This window comes from Spinacia oleracea, chromosome 6 (assembly GCF_020520425.1).
Source record: "Spinacia oleracea cultivar Varoflay chromosome 6, BTI_SOV_V1, whole genome shotgun sequence".
Taxonomy (NCBI): domain Eukaryota; kingdom Viridiplantae; phylum Streptophyta; class Magnoliopsida; order Caryophyllales; family Amaranthaceae; genus Spinacia; species Spinacia oleracea.
This window is the reverse complement of record NC_079492.1, coordinates 128,139,606-128,155,895: the sequence shown is the minus strand read 5'-3', so window position 1 is coordinate 128,155,895 and position 16,290 is coordinate 128,139,606. Positions and strand designations below refer to the sequence as shown.

General features: G+C 36.5%; 1 protein-coding gene across 8 annotated transcripts; it reads right to left on the bottom strand.

Annotated features, from left to right (window-relative positions):
* Window positions 1-5,168: 5,168 nt before the first annotated feature.
* Window positions 5,169-10,645, bottom strand: LOC110788302 (MDIS1-interacting receptor like kinase 2). Of its 8 annotated transcripts, none has more exons than XM_056833942.1 (5): window positions 10,398-10,645; window positions 10,265-10,313; window positions 7,589-7,761; window positions 5,858-7,483; window positions 5,169-5,742 (listed from the first exon to the last, which is right to left on the bottom strand). In XM_056833942.1, the coding sequence occupies exons 1-5, from the start codon at window positions 10,525-10,527 to the stop codon at window positions 5,357-5,359; spliced, it is 2,364 nt and encodes a 787-aa protein (XP_056689920.1). In that variant the 5' UTR covers window positions 10,528-10,645; the 3' UTR covers window positions 5,169-5,356. The 8 variants fall into 8 exon arrangements, with proteins under 8 accessions (XP_056689920.1, XP_056689921.1, XP_056689922.1 ...); XM_056833943.1 differs by having other exon boundaries at window positions 7,589-7,698; XM_056833944.1 differs by having other exon boundaries at window positions 5,858-7,462; window positions 7,589-7,698.
* Window positions 10,646-16,290: the final 5,645 nt, after the last annotated feature.

Sequence of the window (16,290 nt, the reverse complement as noted above, 5' to 3'; positions counted from 1 at the left end):
GTTTCGAATATTTAGATAATTTTGTGAACCCAATTTTTTAACCTATACTCTACACAAATTAATTATAACAAAATGATGATTTATTGTTTGGTTATGAAAGCCTAGCAACCATCTTTCTTTTTCATTTTTCCTTTTTTTTTTTAAAAAAATATTGTAGTCATTCTCTAACGTCATTGAGTAGGCTAAGAATATTATGATTTTCTTTTTGTGAAAATCATAATATTTGTAATATTTTACTACTAGATTTTAGCCCGTGCGATGCACGGATTCTATTAAATTGTTATGTTTAAATAAAAATCTTATGTATATACCACTTTTATATATTAGATTAGATTAGTTTTTGATTTTGCATTGAATTTCATTTTAGATTTTTTTATTATGAAAGTGTTTGTTTTTGGATAAAATTGTATATGCGTAATATTAATAAATAATTCATAAAAAATATCAACGTGAAAGTTAATCATTTCTTTACGTGGCACTCGACTTTTTTAATTCAAAATTAATTTTGAAATCTTATTTTTCATTGGCCGAAACCATTAGATTTTTCTATGTGGCGCTCTAATATTGGATTAATGTTTGATTTTAAATTAAATTAAATTTATTTTATTTTAGATTATTGTTTGATTTTGGATGATTTTTATTTTAGATTTATTTTTTTAATTATTAGAGTGTTTGATTTTAGATGGAGTTGTATATATTAGTAATTAATTAATTAAAATATCTACATGGCACCTAATTAATTATCTACGTAGAAATCGATTCTTTTTTAATTATTAGAGTGTTTGATTTTCGATGGAGTTGTATATATTAGTAATTAATTAATTAAAATATCTACGTGGCACCTAATTAATTATCTACGTGTCACTTGATTTTTTAAATTCAAAAAGAAATTAGAAATATTATTTTTCATTGGCCGAAACCATTAGTAATCCTAGGTGACGCTCTAATATTTCAGCAAATATTCCTCCGTTGGCGGAAGCCATTAGATTTTTCTACGTGGCGCTCTAATATTGGATTAATGTTTGATTTTAAATTGAAATTTATTTATTTTATTTTAGATTATTGTTTTATTTTGGATGAATTTTATTTTAGATTTATTTTTTAATTATTAGAGTGTTTCATTTTAGACGGAGTTGTATATATTAGTAATTAATTAATTAAAATATCTACGTGGCACCTAATTAATTATCTACGTGGAAATCGATTATTTTTTTTAATTATTAGAGTGTTTGATTTTCGATGGAGTTGTATACATTAATAATTAATTAATTAAAATATCTACGTGGCACCTAATTAATTATCTACGTGGCACTTGATTTTTTTAATTCAAAAAGAAATTAAAAATCTTATTTTTCATTGGTCGAAACCATTAGTAATCCTAGGTGGCGTTCTAATCTTTAAGCAAATATGCCTCCTTTATATATGTATATTAGATTAGTACGTAACATACTATTTATAATAGAAAATCATAGTACAAAAAAGTATGATCTTCTTCATTCCAAACGTATATTCTTCAAACCAACATTAATAAGTTGTTTTAGATTCTTACTATAATACATACGTCAATATCTAAAATAAAATAATATCAATAAATAAGTGGCATACAAGTAGTACACAAATGGTGAGATAGAGAAGTAATTAAGAGATACTTAAAAAATCTCTCGAGGAAAAACTAGGGTTGGCTAGGGTTTGCCTTGTATAGCCGTTTTCTTCCTTCTCTTAATTGAGGAGTGAGACTTTCAATCGAGGATTAATTGGACTATATTCCACAATTTTATCTCATTAGTTATGGTGGAAATCCTTGTGCAAAAACTTATGGGCATGACGTTGATGGAAGAAGAGGAGATCATAGTCTGTAATGAGGAGGAAGATGAGACCATAAACGAACAAATGTTTCTTTGTCTAGTGTGGGGAAGTTGCTAACGAGTAACCCTTTCAGTTTAGAGCCGCTGAAAAATACGATGAGATCAGCTTGGAGACTTAATAAAGGGATGGTTGTATGGGAAATTGAACGTAACACCTTTATGTTCTAGTTTTTCACGCTCTCTGATAAGCTAAAGTGTTAGAGGGGTTGTGGACCTTTGATGGGGCACCACTTATATTGCAGGAGGTGGAGGGGGTGTTCAACCCTCTGAGCTAGTATTTGACACAGTCAGGGTGTGGGTGAAGGTAGAAGATGTACCCCCTAACAAGAGAACAAAGTCTATGGCGGTGTCAATGACATCGAGCATGGGAAAGTTTGTTGAGTTCGACGAGTCAGACCCTATAGACTGGAGCATATAGACTACTACGGTTTTTATATTTCTTACATTTAACTTAGTTTCTGATGAATAATTTCAACTTTTTCTCAAATAAGTTGAAAATAACAGGGTCAATTTATATTGTACGTGTGTACGAAATATAACACCGTTCTTAATTGACCAATTTGAACTAACTATGTTTTACACAAATTCAAAATTTTAATACATTGCTATTTTTAATTTGTATTTTGTATTTTCTCAATCAAACATAACAAATACAACTAATTTATTTCATATTTATAAATTAATGTTTACGAGTAATTAATAACACTCCGTAAACAAATTGGAGAGTTGATCATACACATTTTGACTTTTCAGTAGCCCGGCCATGACCCCTTTCATTGCATACTCAATTTTGCAGTAATTATACCAAATAACCAAAATGATGCAGTAATAGAAACTTACAGGGTGATCAAGAGAGTTGTTAGTGACATTATGGATAACAATAATTGTTGATGTGCACGTCATTGAAAGAACCATGATTTGCACCATCACTAAAACAATTGAACGTCTATTCCCCAACCTGTAAAACCCAACACGATAATTTAAAAAAAGAGAAAACCATAAAGCTTAACATCAAAAATCTACTTCTCGTTAGTCAATTTCTGACGATTTTCCATGAACCCCACATTAAGTTTCTTCCACCAAGAACCTTCAACCAAAAACCGGTTTCAAAGTATAATACTTAAAAAAAAAAAGTGAGAGTTAATGAAGAAACCAAAACAGCTCAAGCTTACATTTGAGAGAATGATGAGATGTAGATTGACTTTTGATCTTGTTAGGTGATGATTGGTTTTCATGACTACTTTCAAGATCCTAGTCAAGTTGACGCCATTATCTGGAGAAAAATACTTTACAACTTTTTCATCCCCATTTATGAGTGGTTTTCGTCCGCCATTCTCACTAAGAAGAAGTGTAACAACTTATTTCTGAAGAAGCTTATTTCTAAACGAATAAGAATGGAAAGTGTTAATTTTACTTTACTTATTTACGGTGGTTAACTCAGACATTAATCTTATTTATATATATTCGACCCGTTGAACCCTGATGTGTTTATCCAACCATTTAAAACCCAAACCGTTTTAACCCGCGAGATAGAAACCAAAATCTGATCCGATTATATTCAACCCGAATTCGACCCCACCCGTTAATATTGATCCGATTAAAATTCAAAATTTGATAACTGACCAATCCGTGACAATCCGAATCCGCTCAATCTGAACCGAAGCGATCTGAAACCCGTTTATGACCCGATCCGTTTCAACCTGTGAAAAGTTCATTTAATCCGATCCGTTTGTAACCCGTGATCCATGTAATCTGAACCATTTCAACTCATGACTCGTTTAATCAGAATTGTTTTGTAACTCGTATAACCCGAGTTCTTCACAACCTGTAATCCGTTTAACCCGAAACATTTACACCCATAACTCATTTACGATTGCAAGTATTTGTTTCTTATAGTCTTATTTTAAGGTATTTATTGGAATCTCGTGATAGAAAAATGAAGAAAAATCAATCTCTTCCGACAATTCAACTTTTTTTTTTCGGAAAGTAAAAATTGAAAGTGGTATCGTCTACTAAACTTATTTGAGTCGTTGTTTAAATTTACCAGTTATAAATTCACCATTATCGATTATTATTTACTTTATTAATTAATTTAATACATGCTTTATTAATACAAATTAAGTAATAATAAATTTTATTATCTAGTTATTAGTTCGTCGTTATCGATTATTAACCAAATTATACACAATATATTCACTAAATTAATTATACTATTGATCTTAAATTCTTAATAATTTAAAAAGTTAGTTATCTTCTTTGTCTTCTAACTTAGTCATCGAAATTATAATTTTAGTCATATATATTGAAATATAACTTAGATTCGAATTGACTCGAAGCGGGTCACAACCCGCTACGATTAACTCGATCCGATAAGAACGCAAAATGATAGGAACACGAACCCGTTGTAAAACTTATTTCAATCCAATTCGTTTCAGTCCTCTACGCGATTAATCCGATCCGATATGAATCCAACCCGATATTAGTTTGACCAGTGTGAACCCTAACCCGTTACAATCAGGCTAAACCCTTTAACAACCCGACACGATCCAACCCAATCTGACCAACCCAACTACAACCCGACCCGTTTATAACCCGTTCCGATTCGAACTCGTACATAAAAAATCTGACCCGATCTGATCCTTTAATTTTCAAACCTGATCCGATTTGGCCGACTTGTTAGCCAAATGAACTCATATTAACCTGATCTTTTTCAATCCAAACCCAATATGTCGATCCGTATTGACACCCTAATATATACTAGCTAGTTGTTGCGCGCATATATACTAGCTAGTTGTTTTGACACCCAAATTTGTTTTGAAAAAATGTTAAGTAAAAGACGAGTATTTACAAATTTATAGTAAATGATAGAACAACTATGCTAATGTTCCATTTGCATGCCATAGACAATATCAAACCATAAATAAATATACAAGGTAGGAGTCATTGATAGTTCAATGGTACAATAAAGCTTGCTTGCTTGTAAAAGGCATACACACACCATTAAGCACATGCTTGCAAATGACTTATTTCACACTTGTAGCTTGGGAATGAGCACACGGAAAATAGGGATGAAGAAAGCATTCATTCCTCGTTGATTTCATCATTCACGACCACTTGGACATTGCAGAGAGAGATGATGTTGGTCCAACCTTCCTATGTTAAAACCTTGAATATTATTGAAGTATTTTTTATGCACTCTTTACAAGTTTTGGGTATGCGAGTTTGACTCTTCTTTTTTAATAACTATTCGGAAACCGTTTATTTAATTTGGATATGGCAGAGTATTATACGCAGTGACAGATGTTCTATATGGCTCGGGTGGTCCCGGCCTTCCCGGCGGAAGATTTCCCGGCTAAGAATTACTGGCTTAGAAAATTCAATACAACTCCATACAAGTCTACAACTCTACAAGTATGTACAAGGCTACTCCAAAACACCTCTACTTTACCAAGTTACTAGAGTTTTAATGATGCCAACAAATCAGGCAACAATCATGGATTGCTATATTGTCCTAGACTTATAAGCATGCCAATGTTTATTGACTCGAAAGGGTCTGAAAACAGAGCTTCTTGAGTTTGGGACGATAGTTTCTGAGCCACATTTAGCATGGTTGGTCTTGACTCTGGAAAATGGCAGGTGCATCTTAATGCTGCAGAAATAACTCCCACCACCCCAGCTTCCAGTTTGGGAGGTGGTGGTGGAAGTCTTTGATCTAATATGTCCTTCAAGCACATATCCTGGATATCAAGCGATATAGCACCCGAGAAATGTGAGGATAATACCTCAGTTGGGTGTTTTCCTATCATAACTTCCAATGCCACAACCCCAAAGCTGTATACATCAGATTTCTCGGTCACCTTCATGGTGAATGCTAACTCTGTACATTAATGAATTAAGCATGTCATTGTGTCAAACAAATGGATAATATGATGGCCAAAAAGAGAATTAATGGCAATAATTAGTAAGAAAAACTACAAGTAAAGGATCTTTACCTGGAGCCATATAGCCATAAGACCCGGCAATGTTGGTCCAATTGGCTGAACCAGAGACCAATAACTTAGCAGTACCAAAATCCGAAAGCCTAGGCTCAAATTCTGCATCAAGCAACACATTGTTCATTGATATGTCACGGTGCACAATTGGTGGAGAGCAGTCATGGTGCAGGTAAGAAAGTGCATTTGCTAACCCTTGAATGATTTTTAGCCTTAAACCCCAGTCTAAAAGAGATCCTTCCTTGCCATATACTGCTCCTCTTAGGCTACCTCTTTCTGCATAGTCATAAACCAGATACAAGTTTCCACTTTTGGAGCAAGAACCATGCAGCTTAATGATGTTCCGGTGCCTGATCTGAGTGAGTGCCGCGATCTCATTATCGAAGCTCTTGAGATCAGTCAATTGGGTGTCACTGGAATCGGTTTTATTAAGTCTTTTAACTGCAAGAATTTGATCCTTTGGCAAGACAGCCTTGTATACGCTCCCGAAACCTCCTCTCCCTATACAATATTTGTCATTGAAGTTCTCGGTTGCTCTGACTAAATCTTCGAATTTGAATCTTCCTTTTGCAGATCCCCAAAGCAGCATCTCGAAGTTATCATAGTAGGAAGGAAATTCCCTGTTCTTCTGCAGTGTTGCTTCCTTTTCTTCCATCCTTTTTCTCCTTTTGTGCCAAAATAGAAACATAAATACTCCCAGAACACTTGCAAGAAGCAAGAGGAAACTGAGGACAATAGCTTCAATCAGTATCTTCCTGTTATGACTAACTGAATTCTTACTTGTACACTGAGGAAATCCTTGTTTTTCTCCACACAAACCCACGTTCCCAGTAAACGCTGTTGAAGGTGCTTTCTGGAAGACATTAATATTGGGAACTGGACCATTCAGTTTGTTGTAGGAGAAATCAACTGACTCTAAGCTGATCATGCCAGAAAAACTGCCAGGAATATTTCCTGAGAGATTATTGTGAGAGAGATTCAGATATTGCAGACTGGTGAGCGAGCTAAGACTCTCAGGTATGTTTCCTGAAAAAGCATTGCCACTAATGTCTAAGAAGTACCGTAACTCAGCCAATTCACCAAGCTCAAATGGAATTTTGTCTGATAAACCATTGCGGCTCAGATTCAAGCTTGACAGGACCTTGCAATTTGCAAGCTCAACAGGAAGTTTTCCTGTTAATCTGTTCTCTGATACGTCAAGATCCTTCAGATTACTCAAGCTCCCTATACTTCTCGGAACATTTCCTGTCAAATGATTTTCTCTTAAGCTAAGTTGTTCTAGCTGTTGCAGCTTTCCGATTTCTGTAGGAATTTTTCCACTCAGCTCATTTGAGTTCAGATTGAGAACCACCAATTTTAGCAAGTTTCCTAATGAAGCTGGTATTTCCCCAGAAATCTTATTTCCTGTCAGCTCTAATCGAGTAAGATTGGTGCAGTCTCCCCATTTAGGAGACAGTGTTCCTAAAAACTGATTGTGAGCAAGGTTCAGAAAATCAAGACTCGGATGAACCCCAAATGTCAGAGAAATATTGCCCTTAAACTGGTTTCCCTCAAGCCATACTCTATTCAGCTCCCTGCATTTCCTGATGCAATCTGGAAGAGATCCTGTGAACTTGTTGAAATGAGCTGTAAACTCAACAAGCGCAAACCCACTGCATAAGTTCTGCGGCAGCTCTCCTGAGAAACTATTGTATGCAATACGAAAGTTGTTCAAGGAGAGGCTATACTTACCAAAAGTCTTTGGGAATTCCCCCGAGAAGCTATTGTTGAACAAAGAAAGTGTTTTTAAGTTCACGAGATCAGCTACGGTATCCGGAAACTTCCCTTGCAGCCGGTTTATGCTAAGATCAAGAATTTGCAAGGATATCATGTTGCCGGTCTCAGGAGGCAAAGTGCCATTGAGACTGTTATTGAAAAGTTGCAAGATGGTAAGGGTTGTGAGATTACGAATTGATGAAGGAATAGGACCGGAAAGTTGATTACTAGAGAAGTCTAACTGATTCAAAACCTCTAAATTTCCAACTTCTGATGGAATTGAACCAGAAAATTCATTATTGTACAAGAAAAGTGTGTCGAGTTTTGTTAACAGGCCGATCTCAGGAGGAATTGTCCCACTGAACTGATTGTACTGAAGTTGCAACATGATCAACTCAGTCCAATTGGTAAAAAAGTAGGGAGACAGATTTCCTGAAAGTGAATTTTCGGAGACATCTATTTCAGATAATAGCCTAAGATTGCTCAAGGACAAAGGCAATTCCCCGGTGAAAGAATTCGAAGCCAACCCTATGTATGACAAGTTACTGCACTGGCCTAACTCAGGAGGAACAGTAGAATTCAATTTGTTCCAACGAAGATCGAGTCTTTGAAGCATTTTAAGGTTCCCTAAAGAAGAAGGTACACTCCCTTCAAATGAATTATTATACAACTCTAATATTTCAAGGCCAAAGAAATTACCAACTTCTTCAGGGATCAACCCACTAAAGCGGTTATTTCCTAAGCGAAGATCCTTAAGAAAATTAAGCTCAAAAATGTTTAATGGCAAAGCACCATGAAAATCATTTGTTGTAAGATTTAGAAACTCAAGTTTGGAAAGACTACTAAACAATGAGCTAGGCAAGAAACCTGTGAATAAATTCTGTGTTAAATCAAGGTAAGTGAGATTAGTACAAGTAGCTATAAAACTTGGGAACTCAAACTCAAGATTATTGAGATAAAGGCTAAGATGGGTGAGAAATGGCATTGGAGCAAACCTCGACCAGTCAGAAGACTCTAAGTAATTCGCGCCGAGGTCTAAGTGCCATAACTCCTGAAGATTGCTAAGTTGATATGGGACATTCCCTGCAAGACTGTTGTCACTCAAGTCTAAGGAAGTCAGGCTCGAGAGGTTGCCAATACTTGATGGTATTGAGCCATTAAGGTTGTTTTGGCTGAGATTAAGGATCTTAAGAGTGGGAAATGAAGTGAAGTTTAAATGGTTAAGTGTTCCACTAATGCTGAAGTTGGCAAGATTTATTGCTAAAATAGAATTTTGCTTCTGATCACATATGATTCCTTCCCATTTGCATAAGTTATGGGCATTGGAGAGTGTCCATGATGAGAGAGTTGGTGAAGAAAGGTGGTGTTTCCATGATAAAAGAGCTTGAATCTCTGGTTTTAGTGATAAAATGGTGTTGTTTAGGAGTAAGAAAAACAAGAAAAAGTTGAAGAAAAAGGTTGAAGGATTTGTTTGAAACGGCTTCATGACATAGGTTTAGTTTGAAAAGGATAAGATAAAGATCAAGAATATTGAATCCATATATATATAGAGAGAGAACATAATATCTTGTCCTGTTACAATGGAGGTCATTGTTTTGCTAGGAATTTGAGTCAAGCAATGATAAAAACACTTTTAGGTATTGGACATTTTTTTCGAACTCCAGGAAATATTATGATACATTGGTTAAAAACGAGAAGACATTATGGGTTTTCCTATTACCAAAAAGGACTATGGTTTTGGAAATAAAAACGCTTGTGATTGGACGTCTCGCTTTAATGCTATTGTGTGTTTTTCCACTCAAAACATATAAGGTACTCCACTCTTAGGGATAGCAATAAGACTAGGGAACAAGAATTCCCACACAAACTAAAGGCAAAAAGATGCAATCGTTTTATGATTGCTTTAAAGAAAAAGTCATGAAAAAGATTATTTCCATGTTTTTGCCTTTTGGATCACTCTTTGAATGGTCTATTCACCTTATTTGATATTATTTGATCTGGCCCTCAAAGATACTACTGTTCTAGGGTAATGAATAATGATATTTTGGTCATATTCAAGGTGTAATAGTATAAGAAATATTTTAGACTGTATGTAATTTTACTATGTTCACTATAGTGTCCCTTGATTGGCACATTTCGCCAATCATGGAGATTGTCTGGACGATGCTCTCGCTTGAGCCAACTGCCAACCGCCCTGTCCCAACTATTGTAAGTTTGCAACCACTGTCGTCGCCGTCTCACAGCACCATCCATGACCCACAAATTGAGAAGAGAAGCAACAGTTTATTGAAGTTTCTGAAAATGTTTTCCCAAAATTGAAACTAACCACGACAACAACAGGAGCAAAGGAGCAACAATTTTTTGAAATTTAAGATAACTGCAATTGAAATCGGGCTGACTGGAAACACTAGAACCGTTGCTACAAGCATTTTCAACACCAGCTTTCCGCTGTAATTTTTGGGACAATTGAACTTCAAATTACCATAGTTAATTCTAAATTCAGTTATGAACTCAAATCCTATGCCATTCTAGAAATTCGATGCTAATTGAATCCATAATACAAATTGCAGACAATTCAATTTTAGATTTTAAAAAATCCACATTTTTGCCATCACCAAAATTGTTAAACAGGAGGAGAGAGAGGGTTGTTACCTGAGAAGAGAGTGAATGGAGTCGGAGGGAGCACAAAGATGCCATTCTTCTGGGAATGGAGAAGCCAAAAGAATCACGTTCACAAATTGGAATCGACTTTAAAAGACAAAGAATAAAAAAAAAGGAGTACCACCATGAAATAAGGCAGCAAGAGCTTGAGGATGAACCATTGCGTTTTCTGGGTTTGCTTTTCTCCGGACTTTGCTGTTTCTAAGACTTGAAACTGTGAGTGATGGTTGCATCTGGGTGGTTTTGTGGGTCATCGGTGGCGCTGGGAGGCGGCAATGACGACGAAGATAGCAACAAGTGGGAAGAGGTGGCTAGCAGTGGGTTCAGGCGAGGAGGGAAATTGTTGATTCCTGAGTTTTTACACTCTACTAATTGTCGAATTAAGGATTGACAGGAGCAAGTCACTATAAGTTAGGACAAGTACGCAACAAGACAAGAAGTGAAGCAGCATGAAGATTAAGTCCAACCTCGTGGAGAATACAAGTCTAAAGAGTATGGACGAATTAAATCATGGGCCGAAAAGAATGAAGCCCAGCAAGTCAATTAGGGTCCAGAAAGGTATAAGATCAGTAGAAGCAAATATTGCTTAGTATGAGAACAAAGTATTTCAAAGAGTCCTAATTAAATCCTGAATCTAAAGAAAATCGGTTTTTGTTTTTCAAGAGATAAACATCAAAGATTAAACCTGATTTTACTATCCTACTTAAAGATATACTCTTAAAGGTTTTTAAGTTGATTTGCAACTCTCAGATTAATAAAGATAGAATTTGTCTAGAACGCGTTTTTAGAAACTGTTTGCGAAAAACTATCTTTCGAAAAGAGTCCTAACTAGTGTAGGATTAGAATCTAGGGTAAAAGCCTGGATTCTTATAAATAGACCTTAAGATCTTTACGAAACTTTTATCAGACTTATTTACATCAACCGGAAGCTTTCAGGTATCACCCTTAAAGTTTTAATCTTTATAAGAAGTCTGTTCCTGTTCCCATATAAGAGCAGTATTTGTTACGTGGTCTTGTATCTAGTATTTAGTGTTAAGTTTAATATTCTTTGATTTCAGTTAAGTGTTGAGTTTTTGTATGATAAGCCTGAGTCAGGCTTACTTGAGCAAGAGAGAAGATCTCATAAGAGATCGGTGAGGAGAAGCAGTTGAGGGACTGTTTCTGTAAGGGAAGGAACAACGAGGGGTTGTTCCTGGTCATCTGTAGTCAGAGGCGACTAACAGATTGTGGCCCGAGTAGATTAGGCTTGTAAAGAAACTGAGTTGTTTTGCCTAATTAGTGAATGTGTTTAAGTCCCCAAAAGGGGCCGTGGTTTTTTCCTCTCTATTGGGCCTAGAGAGTTTTCCACGCTAAATCTCGCTTGCATATTTTACTGTTTCTGTTCCTAGTAGTTTAATTTTTGTAAAACCGTAAAATATCAATTCACCCCCCCTCTTGAGGATCTCTGTAAAACTAACAATTGGTATCAGAGCCAGAACCCTTTAACTGCAGGTAATTCTGTCGGGAAAAACGATTCTGAAGCTATGAACACAACTGAGAAACTCGAAGAGGGATACTCAACTCAAAGACCTCCAATGTTTAGTGGCAAATACTATTCATACTGGAGAAACAGGATGGAGATCTTTATCAAAGCTGAGAACTATCAAGTATGGAGAGTCATTGAAGTTGGAGACTTCCAAGTTACCAAGCTAAACACCTATGGTGAAACCGTTCCTAAACCGATTGCTGAATTTGACAAAGCCGACTATGAAAAGCTCGAACTTAATGCCATGGCTGTCAAAATTCTTCACTGTGGACTAGGACCTAATGAGCACAATAGAGTAATGGGATGCAAAAATGCGAAGCAAATATGGGATCTGCTCCAAGTCACTCATGAAGGAACAAATGAAGTCAAAAGATCAAAGATTGATCTTTTAATGCACCAATATGAACTGTTCACCATGAAACCTTCTGAAACAATTCAAGACATGATCACCCGCTTCACTAACATCATCAATGAATTGAACTCTCTGGGCAAAATCATAACCCCTGAGGAACAAGTTAGAAAAGTTCTAAGAAGTCTTCCTCAAGATCCCTGGATGGCCAAGGTAACTGCCCTGCAGGAAACTAAAGACTTTACCAAGTTTAACCTGGAACAACTAGCTGGATCCCTCCTGACTCATGAACTGCAACTAAATGCACGACCTTCATAGAATAACAAAAATAGGGCTCTTGCTCTAAAAACTGAGAATGATGAAAACTCTGAAGAAGATGAGGAAACTGCTCTATTTGCTAGGAGATTCAGAAGAATGTTCAGGAACTATAAAGATGGAGATTACCGAGGGAAACCTAACCGGAAATTCTCCAAAACTGATACTGGATGCCATAAGTGTGGAAACTTGGAACATCGCATCAGGGAATGCCCTCTCTGGGATCAAGAACGAGGAAAAGGAAAGGAAACAACCAAAGACAGATTCAAAGAGAACAGAAACTCATTCTCCAAAACTGACGTAAGAAAGGCCATGATTGCCGCATGGGGAGACACTTCTTCGGATGAGGAACAGGAACAACCCAACGAAGAAACAGCTCACCTATGCCTTGTAGCTGAACATGAAGAAGATGGATCTGACTCAGAATCTGAAAAATTCCAGGCAAGTCTCACTCAAATTAAAAATAAACTTGAATCTCTTTCAAAATTAGAATTGTTTGATCTACTTTCCTGTCTCACTAGTGATTATGAGGATCTACTGAAAGAAAAGTTAGACTCTGATAAAGAACACCAGACCACCATAAAAGAACTTAGGAATGAGCTAGAATGGACAAAAAATACTAACATAGATATAGACAAACGGTTCTTTAACCTCTTTGATCAGAACCTCCACATAAAAGAAATCTGTGAAGCCTTACGAAGTGAAAACATCTGGCTAAAACAAGAACTAATTGATCTAGAAGTGACCAAGACTAAAAACCTTTACAAAGATGAACTAGAAAGAACTCAACTGGAACTAGTTAAGATTCACCAAGAAAAGACCAAACTAGAAGATGAACTAGCTAGAAAGACTAGACACAAAATAGAAGGAACACCTAAATGGATAGAAGAAGCTAGAACCAAACGCACAGAAGGACTAGGTTTCAACCATAAGAAACGTCAATCTAGAAAGACTAGAGTAGATCTCTATAGTGACATAATATGCTCCTTCTGTGGCCTAATTGGTCATTACAGAAACACTTGTCCCAAAAACCAACGAAGCTTGGAAAAGAACATAGAACACACCAGGACTAAATGGGTAAAGAAAAGCGATTTGATTCCAAGCAAGGAACCCAAGCTATGCTGGGTTCCTAAAAACTCTAACTAAAAATCGAATGCAGGTCGAAGTGAGGGGGAACAACACATGGTACCTAGACAGCGGTTGTTCCAAGCACATGACAGGAGACAGAAACAGATTTCTCTCACTCACGACCTATGAAGGTGGAACTGTGACTTTTGGCGATAACAAAAAAGGTAACATCATTGGGATTGGTAAGGTCGGTAAGTCAAAGTCTCACTCCATCGATAATGTATTTTTAGTTGAAGGTCTAGGACATAGCTTATTAAGCATTTCTCAATTTTGTGACAAAGGAAATTATGCTAAATTCTTCTCAAATAAATGTCTGATTATCAACAGTAACACTGATACAATGATCTTAGAGGGACAGAGGAAAGGGAACACCTATGTGGTTAACATTAACTCCGTTCCTCACTCCAATCTGACCTGTCTCAGTGTTATTGAAGATGATGCATTATTGTGGCATAAAAGACTTGGTCATGCTAGTTTCTCTCTAATGAACAAGTTAAATTCAAAAAATTTAGTCACAGGTCTTCCAAATACCAAGTTAGCAAAAATATCAGTATGTGACGCCTGTATCAAAGGAAAACAAGTGAGAACCTCTTTCAAGTCAAAGGGAATGATCAGTACAACAAGACCACTGGAGCTGATCCACATGGACTTATGTGGACCAATGAGAACTCAAAGCAGAAGTGGAAAAAGATATGTGCTTGTAATTGTAGATGATTTCTCAAGATACACATGGGTAATCTTCCTAACCAGCAAGGAAGAAACATTTGAAGAATTCATGGCATTTGCCTCTAGAGTCCAACGACAAAGCAATCACAAACTGGTCCACATCAGATCAGATCATGGTACTGAATTCCAAAACAAAAAATTTGATGACCTATGCAAAGAATCAGGAATAAGTCATAACTTCTCTGCACCTAGAACCCCTCAACAGAATGGTGTGGTAGAAAGAAAGAATCGAACTCTTGAAGATATGACAAGAACAATGCTGATTGCTAGTGGACTTCCAAAAAGTTTCTGGGCCGAAGCTCTAAACACAGCATGCTATGTACTAAATCGAGTGCTGGTTAGAGCAATCAAAAACAAAACCCCATATGAATTATATAGAGGAAGAAAACCCTCCATAACTCATCTCAGAATCTTTGGATGCAAGTGTTTCGTCCACAACAATGGAAAAGACCAACTGGGAAAATTTGATGCACGAAGTGATGAAGCTATATTCTTGGGATACGCTTCGAACAGCAAAGCATATCGAGTATTCAACAAAAGGACCATGTGCATGGAAGAAAGCATACATATTATATTTGATGAAACTGACTCCCAAAACTCTGTTGCAGGTACAACTCCTGAAGGAAATTTCGAACTAGGACTCACAAGAAAAACTGAAGACGAGGAAGTAAAGAGGACTTCTCAAATAGAAGAACAGACACAGGTTGTTGAAACACCAAAAGGAGGAACAGTTGAAGTAGAACAAACGCAAAACGAGGATCATACAGAACAAAATGCTCAAACAGAACAGCGTGCAGAAGAAGCCTCTACACCATTCCAACCCAGACCTTGGAAACATCAAAGCTCACATCCTCTTGACCAAATAATTAGTGATCTTGGACGAGGAACAACAACGAGATCACAACTTAAAAACTTTTGTGCTTTTTATGCTTATTTGTCAATGATTGAACCAAAAAATTATAAAGAAGCACTAACTGACTCTGATTGGATCATAGCCATGCAGGAAGAACTCAATGAATTCGAAAGAAACAAGGTATGGCATCTTGAGCCCACACCTTTAGCCAACAGAGTAATAGGTCTAAAGTGGGTATTCAGAAACAAACAAGACGAGCATGCAACCATCACTAGGAACAAAGCCAGATTGGTGGTTAAAGGATACAATCAGCAAGAAGGGATAGATTTTGAAGAGACATTCGCTCCAGTTGCAAGAATGGAAGCAATACGTATACTTATAGCGTTCGCCTCATACATGGGATTCAAACTCTATCAAATAGATGTAAAATGTGCGTTCCTAAACGGACATCTGAAGGAAGAAGTCTACGTGGAACAACCACCAGGGTTTGAAGATCCAGAATATCCCTCACATGTATATAAACTGGACAAAGCACTATATGGATTAAAACAAGCTCCAAGAGCATGGTATGAACGACTTTCTCACTTCCTACTAGACAATAAATTCAATCGAGGTAAGGTTGATAGAACCCTGTTCCTTAAGTCAAGAAATACAGATATACTAATAGTTCAAATTTATGTTGATGATATTATATTCGGTGCTACTAACGAAGATCTTTGCAAGGAATTCTCTGACCTAATGCAGAAAGAATTTCAAATGAGCATGATGGGAGAACTTAACTTCTTCCTAGGTCTTCAAATCAAACAAACGGAACAAGGCATCATGATACATCAACAGAAATACATAAAGGACCTCATCAAGAAATATGGAATGGAGTCGGCTAAAAGCAACCACACACCATTGGGAACAACTACAAGACTAGATGAGGATCAAGAAGGTAAGAGTGTTGATCAAACAAGATACAGAGGTATGATAGGCTCTTTACTTTATCTTACAGCAAGCAGACCAGACATTGCATTTAGTGTAGGTGTCTGTGCCCGCTTCCAATCTAATCCAAAGGAATCCCATCTCACGGCAGTCAAAAGAATTCTAAGATACCTAAAAGGAACAGATGACTTATG

Bases quoted from the DNA above. Each gene is read 5' to 3' on its own strand.
- LOC110788302 (XM_021992930.2), bottom strand. From the start codon at position 9,098: ATGAAGCCGTTTCAAACAAATCCTTCAACCTTTTTCTTCAACTTTTTC. The intron at 5,743-5,857 runs GTAAAGATCCTT...ATTAATGTACAG, and splicing joins TTATGGCTATATGGCTCCAG to AGTTAGCATTCACCATGAAG.